General features: G+C 40.8%; 1 protein-coding gene across 9 annotated transcripts in view; it reads left to right on the forward strand.

The window, feature by feature from the left end:
• Positions 1 to 15164, forward strand: part of LOC141441617 (inactive dipeptidyl peptidase 10) — a 734138-nt gene that overhangs the window by 713245 nt on the left and 5729 nt on the right. For all 9 annotated transcript variants that reach the window (XM_074106408.1, XM_074106406.1, XM_074106407.1 and 6 more), the window contains 11 exons: positions 873 to 1090; positions 2413 to 2515; positions 3035 to 3156; positions 6420 to 6670; positions 7362 to 7515; positions 8583 to 8726; positions 9548 to 9688; positions 9877 to 9968; positions 10734 to 10854; positions 13566 to 13639; positions 14500 to 14660. In XM_074106408.1, coding sequence (XP_073962509.1) covers positions 873 to 1090; positions 2413 to 2515; positions 3035 to 3156; positions 6420 to 6670; positions 7362 to 7515; positions 8583 to 8726; positions 9548 to 9688; positions 9877 to 9968; positions 10734 to 10854; positions 13566 to 13639; positions 14500 to 14660 — 1581 coding nt within the window. The remainder of the gene's footprint in view (positions 1 to 872; positions 1091 to 2412; positions 2516 to 3034; positions 3157 to 6419; positions 6671 to 7361; positions 7516 to 8582; positions 8727 to 9547; positions 9689 to 9876; positions 9969 to 10733; positions 10855 to 13565; positions 13640 to 14499; positions 14661 to 15164) is intronic.

The raw sequence follows: 15164 nt of genomic DNA on the forward strand, positions 1-15164 counted from the left end.
TCCCTAATGTTTCATTTGCCAAACTTTTTCATTTCCCTACTCACGAAACGATTTCTTATGAAACCAAGTTTTATTCGGATCTTTCATAAAACAAACCTAAGCCAACCTACTGTGTTCTATAAAACCATAAGAAAATACACTGAGTTTTTTTTTGTTTTGGAGAAAATCATGAGTTGGGATATAATACATTTGGGAATGTGGGTTGGGAAAAAGGCAGGATACCGTTTCGTTCATATTTCAAAAAAGAATGGTCCGCCAATTATTATTCAATGATTTTAACACGTCTCTAAAAGTTTCGGTAGGTAACGGTTTTAGCGAAAACCGAAGATTGATCATGTTTCGGTTGGACACTACAAATTCTTCTGTCATTTTTATCCATTCAGTAAGTACCTATAACACAAACTTTGCTTACTTTGAGACCAGGTCAATGAGGGCTATCGCGTGTGAATTCGCCGCTAGAGGCGCTAGTGTAGCGTGAGGTCTCCGAAATGTCAAATCTAATAGTTTTTGAGTGAGTTTTTGTGAATATTTTGCAATATCTGAAATTAATTATGGCAAATATTCGTTCCGGGGCAATGAATGTCTGTATTTTGAGACAGTTTTGTCTTTCGGAAACCTTTGTCCTCCCTTTTTTCCGTATAAAACGGGGACTATGCAACACTGTGGCATGCTCGATATTTTTATGGTACGGTTTTAAGGCGTATTAAATATGATTTTAATCTAAACTTTGTTTTCACGCCCGTAATAACAGACTTTGAGAGCCATACTTAAAAACCTCACGCAACAGTGCGCCATCTAGTGAGACAAAAAACGATAGTCCTCATTGGTGTCAACTGTCCCGTGATATTGATTTATTATTTATTTATTATCAGGCATCCCCGGGACCATCTTCAACGGCGTACCAGACTTCCTCTACGAGACGCAAGTGCTCCGACTGGACCGCGCGCTCTGGTTCAGCCCGGATGCGCAGACGCTGCTTTACGTCAGCTACAACGACAGCCTGGTCGACCGGCACCAGTACCCGTGGTATGGCCTGGACGACCAGGAGCCGCCGAGCTACCCCGCCATACGGACGCTGAGGTACCCAAAGGTGAGGATAGCTCCTTACAACTACAGTCGTTCTTCATCATCGTCGTGCACTGTTGGACATAGGCCTTCATCACCTACAGTTGCTTCGGTTGGAAGCGAGCTGCAACCATGAACCCGCGGTTTTAGGGTTATGGAGCCAAAATGGCAAAAACGGAACTCTTATAGTTTCGCCATGTCTGTCTGTCTGTCTGTCCGTCCGTCCGCCCGCGGCTTTGCTCAGGGACTATCAATGATAGAACGCTGTAATTTTGCACGGATATATGTGAATTATGCCGACAAAATAGTACAATACAAAATTTAAAAAAAAATTTTTAGCGTACCTCCCATAGACGTAAAGCGGGGGTGTTTTTTTTTCTCATCCAACCCTATAGTGTGGGGTATCGTTAGATAGGTCTTTTAAAACCATTAGGGGTTTGTTAAGACGATTTTTTTTTCGATTTTTTTGCGAAATATTCAACTTCAGTGTAAATTTTCATTAAAATCGAACGTCCCCTCCCCCCCCCTCTAAAATCTAAGCCGTTGGGTGGAAAAATTCAGGATGGTAGTAAGTATATCAAACTTTCAAGGAAAACTATAACAGCTAAGTTTGCTTGAGAATTATTAGCAGTTTAAGAGTAAATAGCAGCCTAAGGTATAAAATATACCTAAACTATGAAAGATTCCATATAAAATACGTTATCCTTAGAAAAATATTACTTATTTTTTTCGTAATGGCTACGGAACCCTATCGGCCTATTCCTATTCGGCCGGTTGGTTTTAACCAGACCATCCGTCCCATCTCGTTGGTAGACTAGACTGCGCTTGGCGATCCGCGGTCTTCGTTCGTGAACTTTTCCGCCCCAAGCTAATAAAAAAATTGTACTTATTGTTTTTGCTGATGTAGGAATTGGCATTTATAAATATAATCAAAGCCCTTACGCCTTTCCAATTTATTTAGAAGGCACCACACGCCACCGTAGGCAAGCGACTACAATTTTCAGCTAGTTGGATGGATTTCCTGTAGTGTATGACACCTCTGGCGTGTAAAACTTCAGGAGCTACATTAAATTTGAATCACGTCCGATAATTACAATAGTGCATTGTGTCTTCAGGGCGGCAAATAAGGAATTACGAAAGAGATTCTATTAAATTTAATGAGTCGATATTCGGAATTTTAGTACCGCCGGTGCGACATACAATGTTTTTCATCACATTTGCACGTAAATTTGTATATTTGTAAAAGAAAAACTATTATTTTTACAAAAAAATCTGATCTCTTTCGCTTTAAAAAAATTATGACCTTGGATTTATCACAGATAATTAACAAAAGAACTGTTATTTCAGGTGAATACCAACAACCCAGTGGCGACTGTGTACGTGGTCAGCCTGAAGACACCTAAGTTCCTGTTCCCCCACGCCATACAGTTCACACCACAAGTTGACAAAGGTATGTGAATAAAGATATTAGCTTTTTTTTGATTAGTTATTTGAAATTATCCAGTGCTTGGCGAGTGTTGGTAGCTCACGGAGATTCGTCGCGTCGCCGATCGCTCGAAGTCGTGACCGAACTGTTACCTTCGGAAGCACCTGAGAGGCTACTTCAAATTCGACAATCGAAGTTCGTATCGTACCGTCCCGCTGATGCTAATATTATTTAATACGAGAGTGAGAGGGATGGTATGGTGATTTCCGAATTTCGTAGTAGTCCAGTTCCTCAGAAGCTAGTTCTTAACCCATATATGCCCAGAACTATTTTTGGTTTCCGATTTCTTCTTTAGCACAAACGTCACAAATAAGCAATTTCTTTTGCAAAATCGCGCATTAGCTGATACCTACCTATTTTTTAGGACAAAAACGACCCACTGGGCATATATGGGTTAACATTAACATTGTAAAGCGTTATGTATAGATAGGTGGTGTAAAAATCTATATATCGATCTAAATGAGGCGTATCGTACCCTTGCAGACTGGTACGTCCGCTGGACGGGCTGGATCTCCGAGCGGCAGCTGGCCGTGCTGCTGCTCAACCGCGCCCAGAACGTCTCCATCATCAGCGTCTGCAGCGCCGCCAACTACAACTGCCAGGACGTGAGTTGACGTTCAAACGTTGTTTTGACCGCGTTTCGACCAGTTTGTACCCTTTATACATCATACAGGATTAGGACAGCCTAAATACAGGAGGTGCAGGTTTGACAAGTATTTATTAATAAAATTAAATTTACTGTTACTCAAAGCTCAGACAAGCAATTATGGAAATGATGATCGTCTAGTGTGCGAGGAATAAGTTTTTCATGAACTTACAGAAACGCTTCCTTACCTATTCTCGCATAAAAATAAAATAAAAAATCTAAAATACAAACTGAGTTTAACTGAGACATGGATGCACAGAAAACCAGAAAAAGAGACGAGCGCTGGGAATCGAACCCAGGTCCTCAGCATTCCGTGCTGCGTGCCATACCCTTACACTACCACTGAACAGGAGTACAGACAAGAATTTCCCCTATGCACACATATCTCAGGTTGCTTTTTTCTACTACGCTAGTTAAGCAGCAGCACTAGCGTAGCGATATCGATATGGTTTTACGGGATGACCGTAAAAGTAACAAATTTGGAGTTGAAATAAAAAATAAAGAAAGACTCCCAAAAACCAATCATAATTTGATTGCTTAGTAGCGGCATCTCTTGTTCATCATCATTTATTTCAGACTCAAAAGAATCCATACCTATCGTGTTAGTAAAAAAGACAACTTAAAAACTAGATATTAGTAACTAGATATTATAAAATCGGATAAAAGAAACAAGATGGCAAGCACCTGTTATGTTATAGCACAGTTCTAGTGGAAACAGTCACTATCTCAAAATAGTTAAAATTATTGCGAAAATTTAGCGATCATTGGTTTACAAAATTTATTCAGCGCATTGGCGTTAAAAGATTTAAAAGTCAATACCGAAACTTGAAGTGCGCTTTGTCTTCTTTCGAGCGAGCAATTTTTGTACCAAAAATTCGGCTCGTAATGAAGAGTAATGATGATGCAGCGCTCTTGTAAAGATTAGGCGGTTAGCGGCGACGCGGTGTTGCCAGCCTTAGGGAAAATCCGTAGCTATAGTATTTATTATATTAGGTACTTATAGGTAGATTCATTCACGATGACGAGTGCTGTGGTTCTTTTTACAATGTCATTAATGGCTAATTTTGACAAAATCACGCTTCTTCGTGGATGACACCTATTGCTTCATGTCGCTTCTTTTCTGGCAGTAGTTTTGTAAATCTGGAGGACTGTCTGCTAGCACATCCTCATGGTGGATCACTTTTATTTATTACATTTATTTCGCCACACTTAAAATTATTTACTATCTCGGATCTTTTCTATGGGTCCCCATGGGCTAATGCACAGAAATTATACCGAAAATGTAATCTATATACAAGATGTTTTCAAATTCTTCTGGAATATTTCAAGAGATTTTTTTTACATTAAACTGACTGTGATTGATCCCTATCTCTCCTCACCTGATGTTAAGTTGTGATTTTGTGCTGGTTATTGAGCAGTTTGACCCAAACCCGCTTGTTAGTTCTACAGACTCCCAAGTGAACAGATTCTCAACCCTATAGATTTCAACTCGAAAGATTACCAACTCAACGGATTCTTAACTGATTGTATTTTAAAGACAGTCTCCGTTAAGCACGATGGCGAGCGAAGTGGGGTTTTTTTTTTATTCGACTGGATGGCAAACGAGCAAGTGGGTCTCCTGATGGTAAGAGATCACCACCGCCCATAAACATCTGCATCACCAGGGAAATTGCAGATGCATTGCCAACCTAGAGGCCTAAGATGGGATACCTCAAGTGCCAGTAATTCCACGCTGAAACACAACAGTGCAAGCACTGCTGCTTCACGGCAGGATTAGCGAGCAAGATGGTGGTAGCAATCCGGGCGGACCTTGCACAAGGTCTTACCTAGTTAGAAAGAAAAACTACTCTACGCCGCGCAAGCCGAGCGAGTGCAGCAATCATTTTTATTTATTGGGAACCTATAGAAACGGGAACTTGCAGAAATCAGTAACAAACCCTCCCCTTTTATAGGTTACAATAAATAAATATAATATAGAATTTTAAGTAGTACTTACATTAAGTACGGCTCTTTAAAATAGCATCTGGCAACTCTGGGTTGATGACTGAATTATAATTTCCACATCAGAGGCTCTGCCTGATTAATGGCGTTAGCTTTGTCACGACGCTCCGACGCGCCGTTTGTGCGACGATGGAGCCTGATTTAATAAAAGTAGAGACGTATCACACTAAACGTTCAGTGTGAAGACAGCGCAAAAATACCAGATTCGTTATAAATTTTATAATTATACTTGCCTTTCGCCTGTGATTTCAGTTGTTCGCACTTTTTGTACAACACATTCATTCTATGTTTATTTTTTATCCCTTTAGGAGAATGATTTCAAAATTACGTACGTCAAACTCAGATCGTTCTAGTAAGCAATTGTAGAGACTCCTTGAGCCATCTAGTGAACAAATATAGAAACTCCAACATCCTGCATCGTGCCATCAAAGTTTCTCAAATCGGGCGCGTATGTACAGATATCTCTATTGTAGCCTCTCCCCACACAATAAATCCTACAAGACTGTTTTGGGTATTAAGTATTATATAGATTATAAATACATAACATATAATTAAACTATGATTGGTTTTTTGGAGTCTTTTTGTATTTTTTATATCAACTCTAAATTTGTTACTATTACGGGTATCCCGTGAAACCATATCGCAAATACAATTTTATAATACAAATTTTATATTTTCGATATGGTTTCACGGGATACCCGTAAAAGTAACAAATTTGGAGTTGAAATAAAAAATACAAAAAGACTCGAAAAAACCAATCGTAATTTGATTACTTAGTAGCGACATCTCTTGTCTGGGTGAGCAGTTAGTTCCGAAAGAGTGTGACGTCTGTCGACGAAACATAGATGTCACTAGTGCTGCTGCTGCTTAAGTAGCATAGAAGAAATAAGCAACCTGAGATATGTATGCATAGGAAAAAATCGTGTCTAGATTCCTGTCCAGCAGTGGTGTAGGGGTTATAGCACGCAGCACGGATTGCTGAGGACCTGGGTTCGATTCCCAGTGCTGGTCTCCTTTTCTGGTTTTTCTGTGCATCCATGTCTTAGTTAGTATTTTCGATATATAATTAAACGTCCAAAACCCGAGAGCAAACATTCGTATTAATAATACAAGAAATATCTGCCCCGACCGGGAATCGAATCCGCGGGACCTCAAGCTATCCGGCAGTCAAACGGCGCACCAATGTTACGACGCAGTGAGCTGAAACTTTTGACTTCTCAGATAATCCGCGACGAGTCGGACGGCTCCCGCTGGTCTGGCCTTGGAGCGGAGCCGGAGCCCGAGTGCGGCTGGTGCGGGGGCTCCGCGCTGGTAGGCGGGCGGGGCGGTTTGTTCACGTCCGCGCCGGTGCTGGACAGGGGCGGCGCGTGGCGGCACGCCGTGCGCGTCGGAGCTGATGGCAAGACCAGCGTCACGCAGGGCGCCTTCGAGGTCACGCAGCTGCTGGGGTGGGACGAGGGACGGAAGCTGCTGTGAGTGGCTCCAGTACCTAGAACTAGTGGTTTTTTACAAGCTTTTATTTAGTTTCACCTGTCCCATTGTCTGTATGTCTGTCTGTAATCAAATCTTTCAAGTTATTATGACCAACTTTCTGTTAAATCATTCGGAAATGTGCCGTCCCGCTCACGCTAACAGCATTTATTACGAGAGGAAGTGGGACAGCATGATACCAAATTCCAGAGCCGGTTCGCCAGTAGTAAGTATATCCGAAGTGACTCACAGATTCAAGAGTCATTAGACAAATCGGTACTTCAGTACCTCGGTACCGAACCGAGTCGGATCGGCCATAGACAAACTAATAATCGCTTGAAAGAACCGAAGTCAATAAAGGAGTCGGAGTCGATAAGTGGATTCGGTACCGATACCGGAGCTAGATTTAGTGAATCAGATTCCTTGTCCGGAGTCGAGATTACCCATGTCTACTACCGATACCGGAGCTGGATTTAGTGAATCAGATCCCTTGTCGGAGTCGAGATTATACACCCATGTCTAATGGTGATTTTCACCGGCGAGGCTGGACGAGAATTAAAATTTGTATGCATTCTCGCGCGCCCGCCGCGAGCCGCCGCGGGCGCCGCCATACAAATTTCAATTCTCGTCACGCCTCGTCTCGTCTCGCCTCGCCGGTGGAAAACCACCCTCACTGTACCTGCTTGGCCGCAGTTACGTGCTGGGCACGGCGCCGGAGCGGCCGGGCGAGCGGCAGCTGTACCGCGTGGGGACAGAGGAGGGCGCGCCGGCGCACTGCCTCACGTGCCCCGGCGCCGCGCCGCTGCCGCCCGACGCGCGCCCGCCGCCCACCAGCGAGGAGCCGCAGGTACATTTATATCTTCATCTTTATCGGCGGCCGATCGTAAAATCCGCCAGATCACGAAATTCGTAAGCATATCGTGAAATGGCGCCATTTCATGAATTGGCTAATATCGTTCAAAACAAAACTCACCGTTTCACGATTTGCCTAGTGACGTTTAGGCAGATCATGAAATTCCTAGGCATATCATGATACGCCGCCATATCGGTTCTGGCACTTCGCAGGCCGCTGCCGCGGCACGCTCGCTTCGCTCGCTTGGCTCTTGCGTTGTGGTCACAATTCATACTAACAACTCCTCGCTTCGCTCGTCGTACCTAAATTTTTCTTTTTTTCGGCATATCACGATGTGCCCGGTATAGAGCTAGGAATATCGAAGAATGCGTTGCTCTAATCGATCTGCCGTATTGTTTCTCAGGCACATCGTGATATGCCTGGCCAACTTTTAGGAATTTCGTGATCTGGCGGATTTTACGATCAGCCGCCAACATAACTATAGGTACACTAGCGCCCCGCCCCGGCTTCGCACGGAGATGTTCTTTAATTTCGTCATCATCAATATTTCCCAAAGCGCATGTGATGAAAGATATCTTATGGCATTTTTTTACACTTTCAGTTACATTATTGAAGTTTTAATACAGAAACCTAATTTTTTTGGCAATAAATATATTTCATGTTACTTTGGAATAATGTAGGTAGCAATGGTGAAAAATTTTTTGAAATCGGTCCTGTAGTTTTGAGTTTATTCATAACAAACATCCAAAAGTACAAGAATACAAAACTTTCGACTTTATAATATTCAGTAACTGTAATTTGAGTATTCTTATTATTGTCTGAGTTTGTCGGGCGCACAGCCCATGCGGGCTACGGTCCAAGCCCTCACATTGTGAGAGGAAGCCTATGTCTACCAGTGGGGCTAGGCTGGAATGATGACGACGGGCACCCATGAGAACACACTGAGTATTTGGTTTTGCAGGATCCGATTATTAGTGTCTAGATCCGACGATTTTTCTTGAAGTTCTATAGGGCTTTAGCTTTAAAGCTAAGGATTAACCCCAGCTTACCCGACTGCGCAGGAGTCAGAGAACGCGACGTCGCCGATGCCGGCGTGGCCCACGTCGACGGTGCTGCCGCACGTGGCGGAGGAGAACGACTCCCTGCCCGCGGAGTGCCTCTACAACCACGTCATGTTCAGCAAGAACTTCTCTTACTATGTACAGGTAAATTTGTAGGTCACAGTGCTCACAGTATACCTAAGTAGGTTTTTACTCGAAAATGTAATCAAAAATAACCTTACCAACACAAGAGTTATATAACCAACAAAAAGTTGGAAAACCCCCGACTTTGTCACTTCAAAGTTTAATATCTCAAAAACGGTTAAACCGATTTTGATGAAACATATCTAAGAACCATCACTAGAAAAAAAACCTGATTTCAAATAAAAAAACCGCATTCAAATCGGTCCACCCGTTTAAGATCTACGGTGCCACAGAGACAGGCAGGCAGACACACAGACACACAAAGCGGTCAAACTTATAACACCCCTATTGTTGCGTCGGAGGTTAAAAAAGAAAGAAAAAACTTTTATTCGTGACAATTGCCCAAATAAAAACGTAGACAGAAGAAAATCCTCCGAAATTATCGTTTCATGGTCTAAAATGTAATAAAGAAAGATAAAATTACAACAGAGTTGTGACGTAATTATTAAGTAGCAATTTAAACAGTCTTGACTGGGATATTTTTGAGCTGGTCACGGTTTTAATGGATCCCGATATCTAAACTTTAACTTAATTAAGTAACCGAATTCTAGACTTGTATTTTCCTTTTTATTTTTATTATGAAACAACTTTAAAATTAATTAAACAAATGCATTATTATAATGGTACAATTGAAATTAAAAACTATAATAAAAATAAATTAACTATAAATACAATTCGCCCAAGTCTTGTCCCTGTGGAAGAGAGCCCATTAGGCTGGCTGCATTTCCGCGCTTATTATAATGTATGTACGACTACATTTGAATTAGTACCTCTGTTTCCAGGAGTGTCTGGGTCCAGGGACTCCTACAATATTTCTGTGCGCTGCGAACGGCGAGCGGCGCGCAGTTCTGTGGGACGGGGCTCCACTCAGACAGAAGTTTGCGGCGCTCGCCGTGCCGCAGGCGAAGGTGTTTAGAGTCGAGGTAAGTATTCTCAGATTATGATATTCTGCGGGCAATGCCACATTTAGAGAGGGGGGGGCAACCGGTTTGTTTCTATGGTCTAAAGATCTATGAAAAAAAATCCCCTGTTGATTACTTCCCCATTTTTGATACCCACCTGTTATAATATAGCTGTTTCTTTGTTATTATCGAGATGTGTATTGCCACAGGTCCAAACAGACCGAGAAGCGCGAGTGCGACTATACCTCCCGCCTGGGTTCAGGGAAACCGACGACCTGCCGCTGCCACTCGTGTTGCATGTGTAAGTAAAAGTCAAAGTCAAAATATCTTTATTTAATTTAGGCTAAAAACAAAAACTAAAATACAAAGTAATTGTTATACCGAAAGCATTGTTAAACCGAATTTACTTAATAACTGTAAATTATATCTATCTAACCAGTACAGTACAGTTGTAATTTTACCTCTGTGTATCTGTTTTTCTGTATCGCTTACTATGTCTGGTGTACAATAAAGAGTCTTTGTATTGTATTGTATTGTACAGTAACCAGTCATTTAGGCTAAGTATATCAAGGACTTTATGATTGTCAAAAAATCTACCACCGCTTCGGAAAAACATCTGGAAAAAACGAATGGATTGTAAGACCTACAGAATATGTTATTTTATTTTACAAGCTTTTTTGAACTTGCAATGTACCTATGTATGTAGTATCTCTGTATGTATGTATGTGCAGGGTTCTTGTAAGTTGAATTTGACCTTAATTTGACCCACTTCCAGTGGTCGGGTTGACTTGAAATTTGGAATACTTATGTAAATCTGGTGACAATATAATAATATGGTAGTGACATTCTGGTGGTCCGGCCAAGTCGTCCCTGCAGGACGAAACTCCTCAACGGTTACCTTAACCCTTCGGTCCTTTAATGGCATAGACTTGAAATTTGGTACGAAAATACAGTATGACAATGCAAGTAGGTACAGTCAACAATGAGTACAGTCATCAAAAAAGCTTGTATTAAAAATGAATTTTTAGATTTTTTTTACAAAAATATTTGTCTTTACTGTCGCCAGGTCCGCCGAGCCCGGCGGGCAGCTGGTGACCGAGCGCTGGCGGCCCGGCTGGAGCTGGTACCTGGCTGCTGCCAGAAACTTCATCGTGGCCGAGATCGACGCGCGGGGGTCCGGCGGACAGGTGATCATCATCATCATCATCGACATTTCAAGACGTGTGTCTAAAGCCAGCCACATACGTTAGGTTATAACCGATCTTTACGCCTGTGCCCCTAGTGTAATTTTTCGGTTACAAAATACGTCTCGATCGCGTTCGCGTAAAATCTCAATTTGTATGGAAACACGAACGTCGCAAACGTTCCGCTAGAGGCGCTGTTCGTGTTTCCATACACATTGAGATTTTAACGCGAACGCGATCGAGACGTATTTTGTAACCGAAAACTTACGCTAAGGGCACTGCACAGTTCATTTGTGCAGGCATAACTGGACGTGTGTATGGCATGACTCCTTGCCGACGCATAAAGAGAGGTGTTATAAGTTTGACGCAAATGTCTGTCTGTCTTTCTGTGTCATCGTAACTGCTAAACACGTCATACCCTGGATATAGGCATTGGCGTGCACCTCAGGTAGGCGGTTCGTAGCTGCACCCTCACCATAACGATGTCTGAAATATTTTTTTCCCAAAAATGGTATGAAATGTTGCCATTGCGTCAAACTTCGTAGAAAGTAACGCATCCTGGAGACTAGCTGCTAGTGTCCAGGAAGTAATCTCGAACCCTGGACAGTAACGGGTTCCTTTAAAAATTTGGGTCCGGTCATAAACAGCGCGCGGGCCGAGCGGCGGTGTAGTTAACTAGTACCTATTTTGAAATGGGTCCATGTCATCATTATCATCATCATCATCATCATCACAAGCACCGTCATTTCATTATCACCATCATCATCATTTTTGAGAAAAGCACTATACAAGTTTCGACCAGTAATCGCCATTCTGGCCTCGTTCATTGATCAAACTTCTACTCATCCAGGATGGCTTACTTACTGGTCTCTGCAGTAATGTACTATTTGGGTAATTATTTGAGGTGTAAGATAAATGTTACAGAAATAAATACACACATTTTGATGTGGTCTGTTTTATTTTGAACATAAGGATATGTACCGATAAGATGCTTTATATTATAAGAGATCGATAAAGTTTATTTTGGTTAAAAAAAGCAAAAATCCAATTTTAACGGTAACAAAAATGAGCACCGAGACCACGAGTTTACGAAAATCTTATAATTGTACTATTTGAATGAAAATCCGATCATAATGAGAAAACGAATAAGCATTATTTAATTAACCAGATATCAACCGAAATAGACAATCGATATCTATATAAAAAAGAACTTGACCGAATAAGCATTGTAATTTTAATTAACCATTAATAAAACCGATTAATAACTTCAACTCACACACCAAAACAGCTTTCCATACCTTCTATATATTTGTATATATTCCCGTGCAGGTCTACGGTAGACCCGAACGAAATTATGTTACAACGAAACAACAAAACAAAATGCTCCTCTAAATACTATCTAGAAATCTAAGATATTTTCGTAAGATTTTGCTCCCTTCAACTTTCACACCAAAACATATTTTATTTCCATAAACTTCTATATATTTGTATATATTCCCGTGCAGCATAACGGTACCCGTAACGAAATTAGTTACAACGAAACAACAAAACAAAATGCTCCTCTAAATGGCAACAGGTTTTTTTATTATTTTTTCTCTCAATTTTCGCATAACATCCTTTTTTGCTCCCGTCTCCTTGCTTTCTTTTCGTCTTCGGATATTTTATAACGCGAAGGTAAAAACAAAACAATATTTTTTCTTAAACCAAACTAATTAAGATAACGGCATAAACGATTACACTGTAAAATAGAAAATTCTGTAAAGTGTTCTTATTTGACCTACTTGTAGGGACTTAAAATCATCTTTTTCGTGCTCTTTAATAGTTTCGTGGCCCATAGCACCACGCAAATGATGACCACGAAATTGAAAAGTTCTTACTTTCGCCTTGTCTGCAAGTAAATATCCTATAGGTTTGAAGCAACTGAAATCAATATTGTATAACTTAACTGCAAATGACACAGCACCAGTAAAAAATTAAATTTATTTACCCAATACTCACCAAGTCGCAACGGTAACGAAAATGACGCTTGATCTTTGACGCAAATCTAACTTGAACCTTTATTACATTAATTATAGATAAATAATTATGGCTTGCGATAAACACTATACGTCATATGACGCAGTCTTATTTTCAAAGTTGCTTATAGTTAAAAAAGGATTTACGGAGGTTTGACCTCTTTTTTTGTATTATATATTACTAAATAAGTGTGGCCACGAAAATGATGGTGTATTTTGGAACAACGGGAAATGTAGAAAAAAATAGTCTTATTAATGTCCTAATTTTTTGATGTTTGCATGCATGGTATATTATATTATGAACATTCAATCCATGTTTTAAACAGCAAGTTTTTCTATACCTTGTATATTTTACAATACTACAAAGTAGTCAGGGATAATCCGAACCTGACCACGTAACTGACTTTTGTGCAGAAAATTTAAGTTATTGTGGAAAAAAAGATAAAATACAATAAAATTTATTTACCACAAGTTTCAGTGATAAGAAGCAACTTAAAAACAATAAACGATATATTTCTAATTTTATAACTGAAAATTTGAGTCTGAACACAATTGAACCTCTCGAAATAATAACCCATTTATTTGGCCCTAGCAGCCATATTATGTCACTATGTTCGGTCGTATGTACGTTATTATGTTCCGTAAGTAGTAACGATAAAAAAACATAGAGACTATAGGTACATACATCGTTATTTTCAGGGGGAAGAACTACGAACTGAAATTTACCACAAGCTGCTATCGGTGGATGTCGAAGACCAAATCGCAGTACTATCGTAAGTTACTAATGAGGGCTAAAAGACAGGCGATATCGATATCAATAGATGGCGTTAGTATCGTGAGGTTTTTTGACGTTATCTTATCTTATCTTATATTTAGGGGTCCTTGCGGATACACTTCGACCCGTAGGGATCTTTTGTGTAATTACCCCTCCTTCGCACTTACTCTATTGCCTTTATCACCTCGTCCATAAATTGGATGATTTGACGTAGCGGTAGTGCCAAGTTTTTGACGTTACGGTCTTGCTTGCAATTGGCTCATTTAATTATAAGCCGTCAAAAATTATTAGTAACGTCAAAAAAAACTAACGATAATAATTCCCTCTAGCCCCTCTAGCCATATTACGCCTGTCTTTTAGCCCTAATCCTTTCGTTTATTAAGAACTAGACTTTACCTGTGGGTTCGCACGTGTTGCATTATACATTAGATATTTATAATCGACGACCGGATGGCTAAGTGGTTAGACCTGACTCCTGGTCCTGGGTTCGATTCCCGGCCGGGGCAGGTATTTGTATGAATAAACGAATGTTTGTTCTCAGGTCTTGGATGTTTAATATGTATTTAATTATGTATTTATCTATATTTATAAGTATGTTTATCCGAAGCCCAGTATCCATAGTACCTACAAGCTTTGCTTAGTTTGGGACTAGGTCAATTGGTGTCAAGTGTCCCTTGATATTTATTTATTTTATTTATTCATTTTTATAATAATCAGTAGGGTAGGGTAAGGATGGGTATGGGTGGGCAAATCTGGGCTAGATGTGTTATGGGCAGCACAAGCCTTACTTTGTAGCTAACTAGATCAATTATGTAGTGGTAAGAGTCTCGTGATATTTATTTATTTAATTGCTTTCAGCTACCTTCGCGACAACTTAAAGATGGTGGACGGGTCGCGGGTGGGCGTGTGGGGGCGGGGCTACGGCGCGGGCGCAGCCGCCGCGCTGGTCGCGGACGACGCGCGCAACGTCACGCGCTGCCTCGCCGCCATCGCGCCGGTCACTGACCTAAGGCACTACAGTAAGTAGAACTTAGGAGTAGCGTGACGCCGCTACATCTCTACGGGATAGACGTGAAGTAACGTCATACTGCAGGCGTCATAGGTACATACCATGCCATACGTTGCACGAATAAAATTATACTAAATTTGTATTGTATAATTATGATGATGATGAAGCTTTATTGTTAACTAGACTTTACCTGTGGCTTCACAAATTCCGGTATTTTTTGAAATTCCCATGGTAATTTGTTGCATTAAAAACTTCTTTCTTGACTTTGAACCCAGCGGTTGAAATTTCAAGATTTCATCCTGATATTATTGGAATATCAGATTCCGGTTATCAGCTACCTATTTACACACCAAATTATCCTGATATTATTGGAATATCAGATTCCGGTTATCAGCTACCTATTTACACACCAAATTTTATCCAAATCCGTTCAGCCGTTTTAGCGTGAAGGAGTATAACACATACATACACACACACACACACACACACATGTTGACCACGTAATATTCACTGT

The sequence above is a fragment of the Choristoneura fumiferana genome, chromosome 24, assembly GCF_025370935.1.
Source record: "Choristoneura fumiferana chromosome 24, NRCan_CFum_1, whole genome shotgun sequence".
Taxonomy (NCBI): Eukaryota; Metazoa; Arthropoda; class Insecta; order Lepidoptera; family Tortricidae; genus Choristoneura; species Choristoneura fumiferana.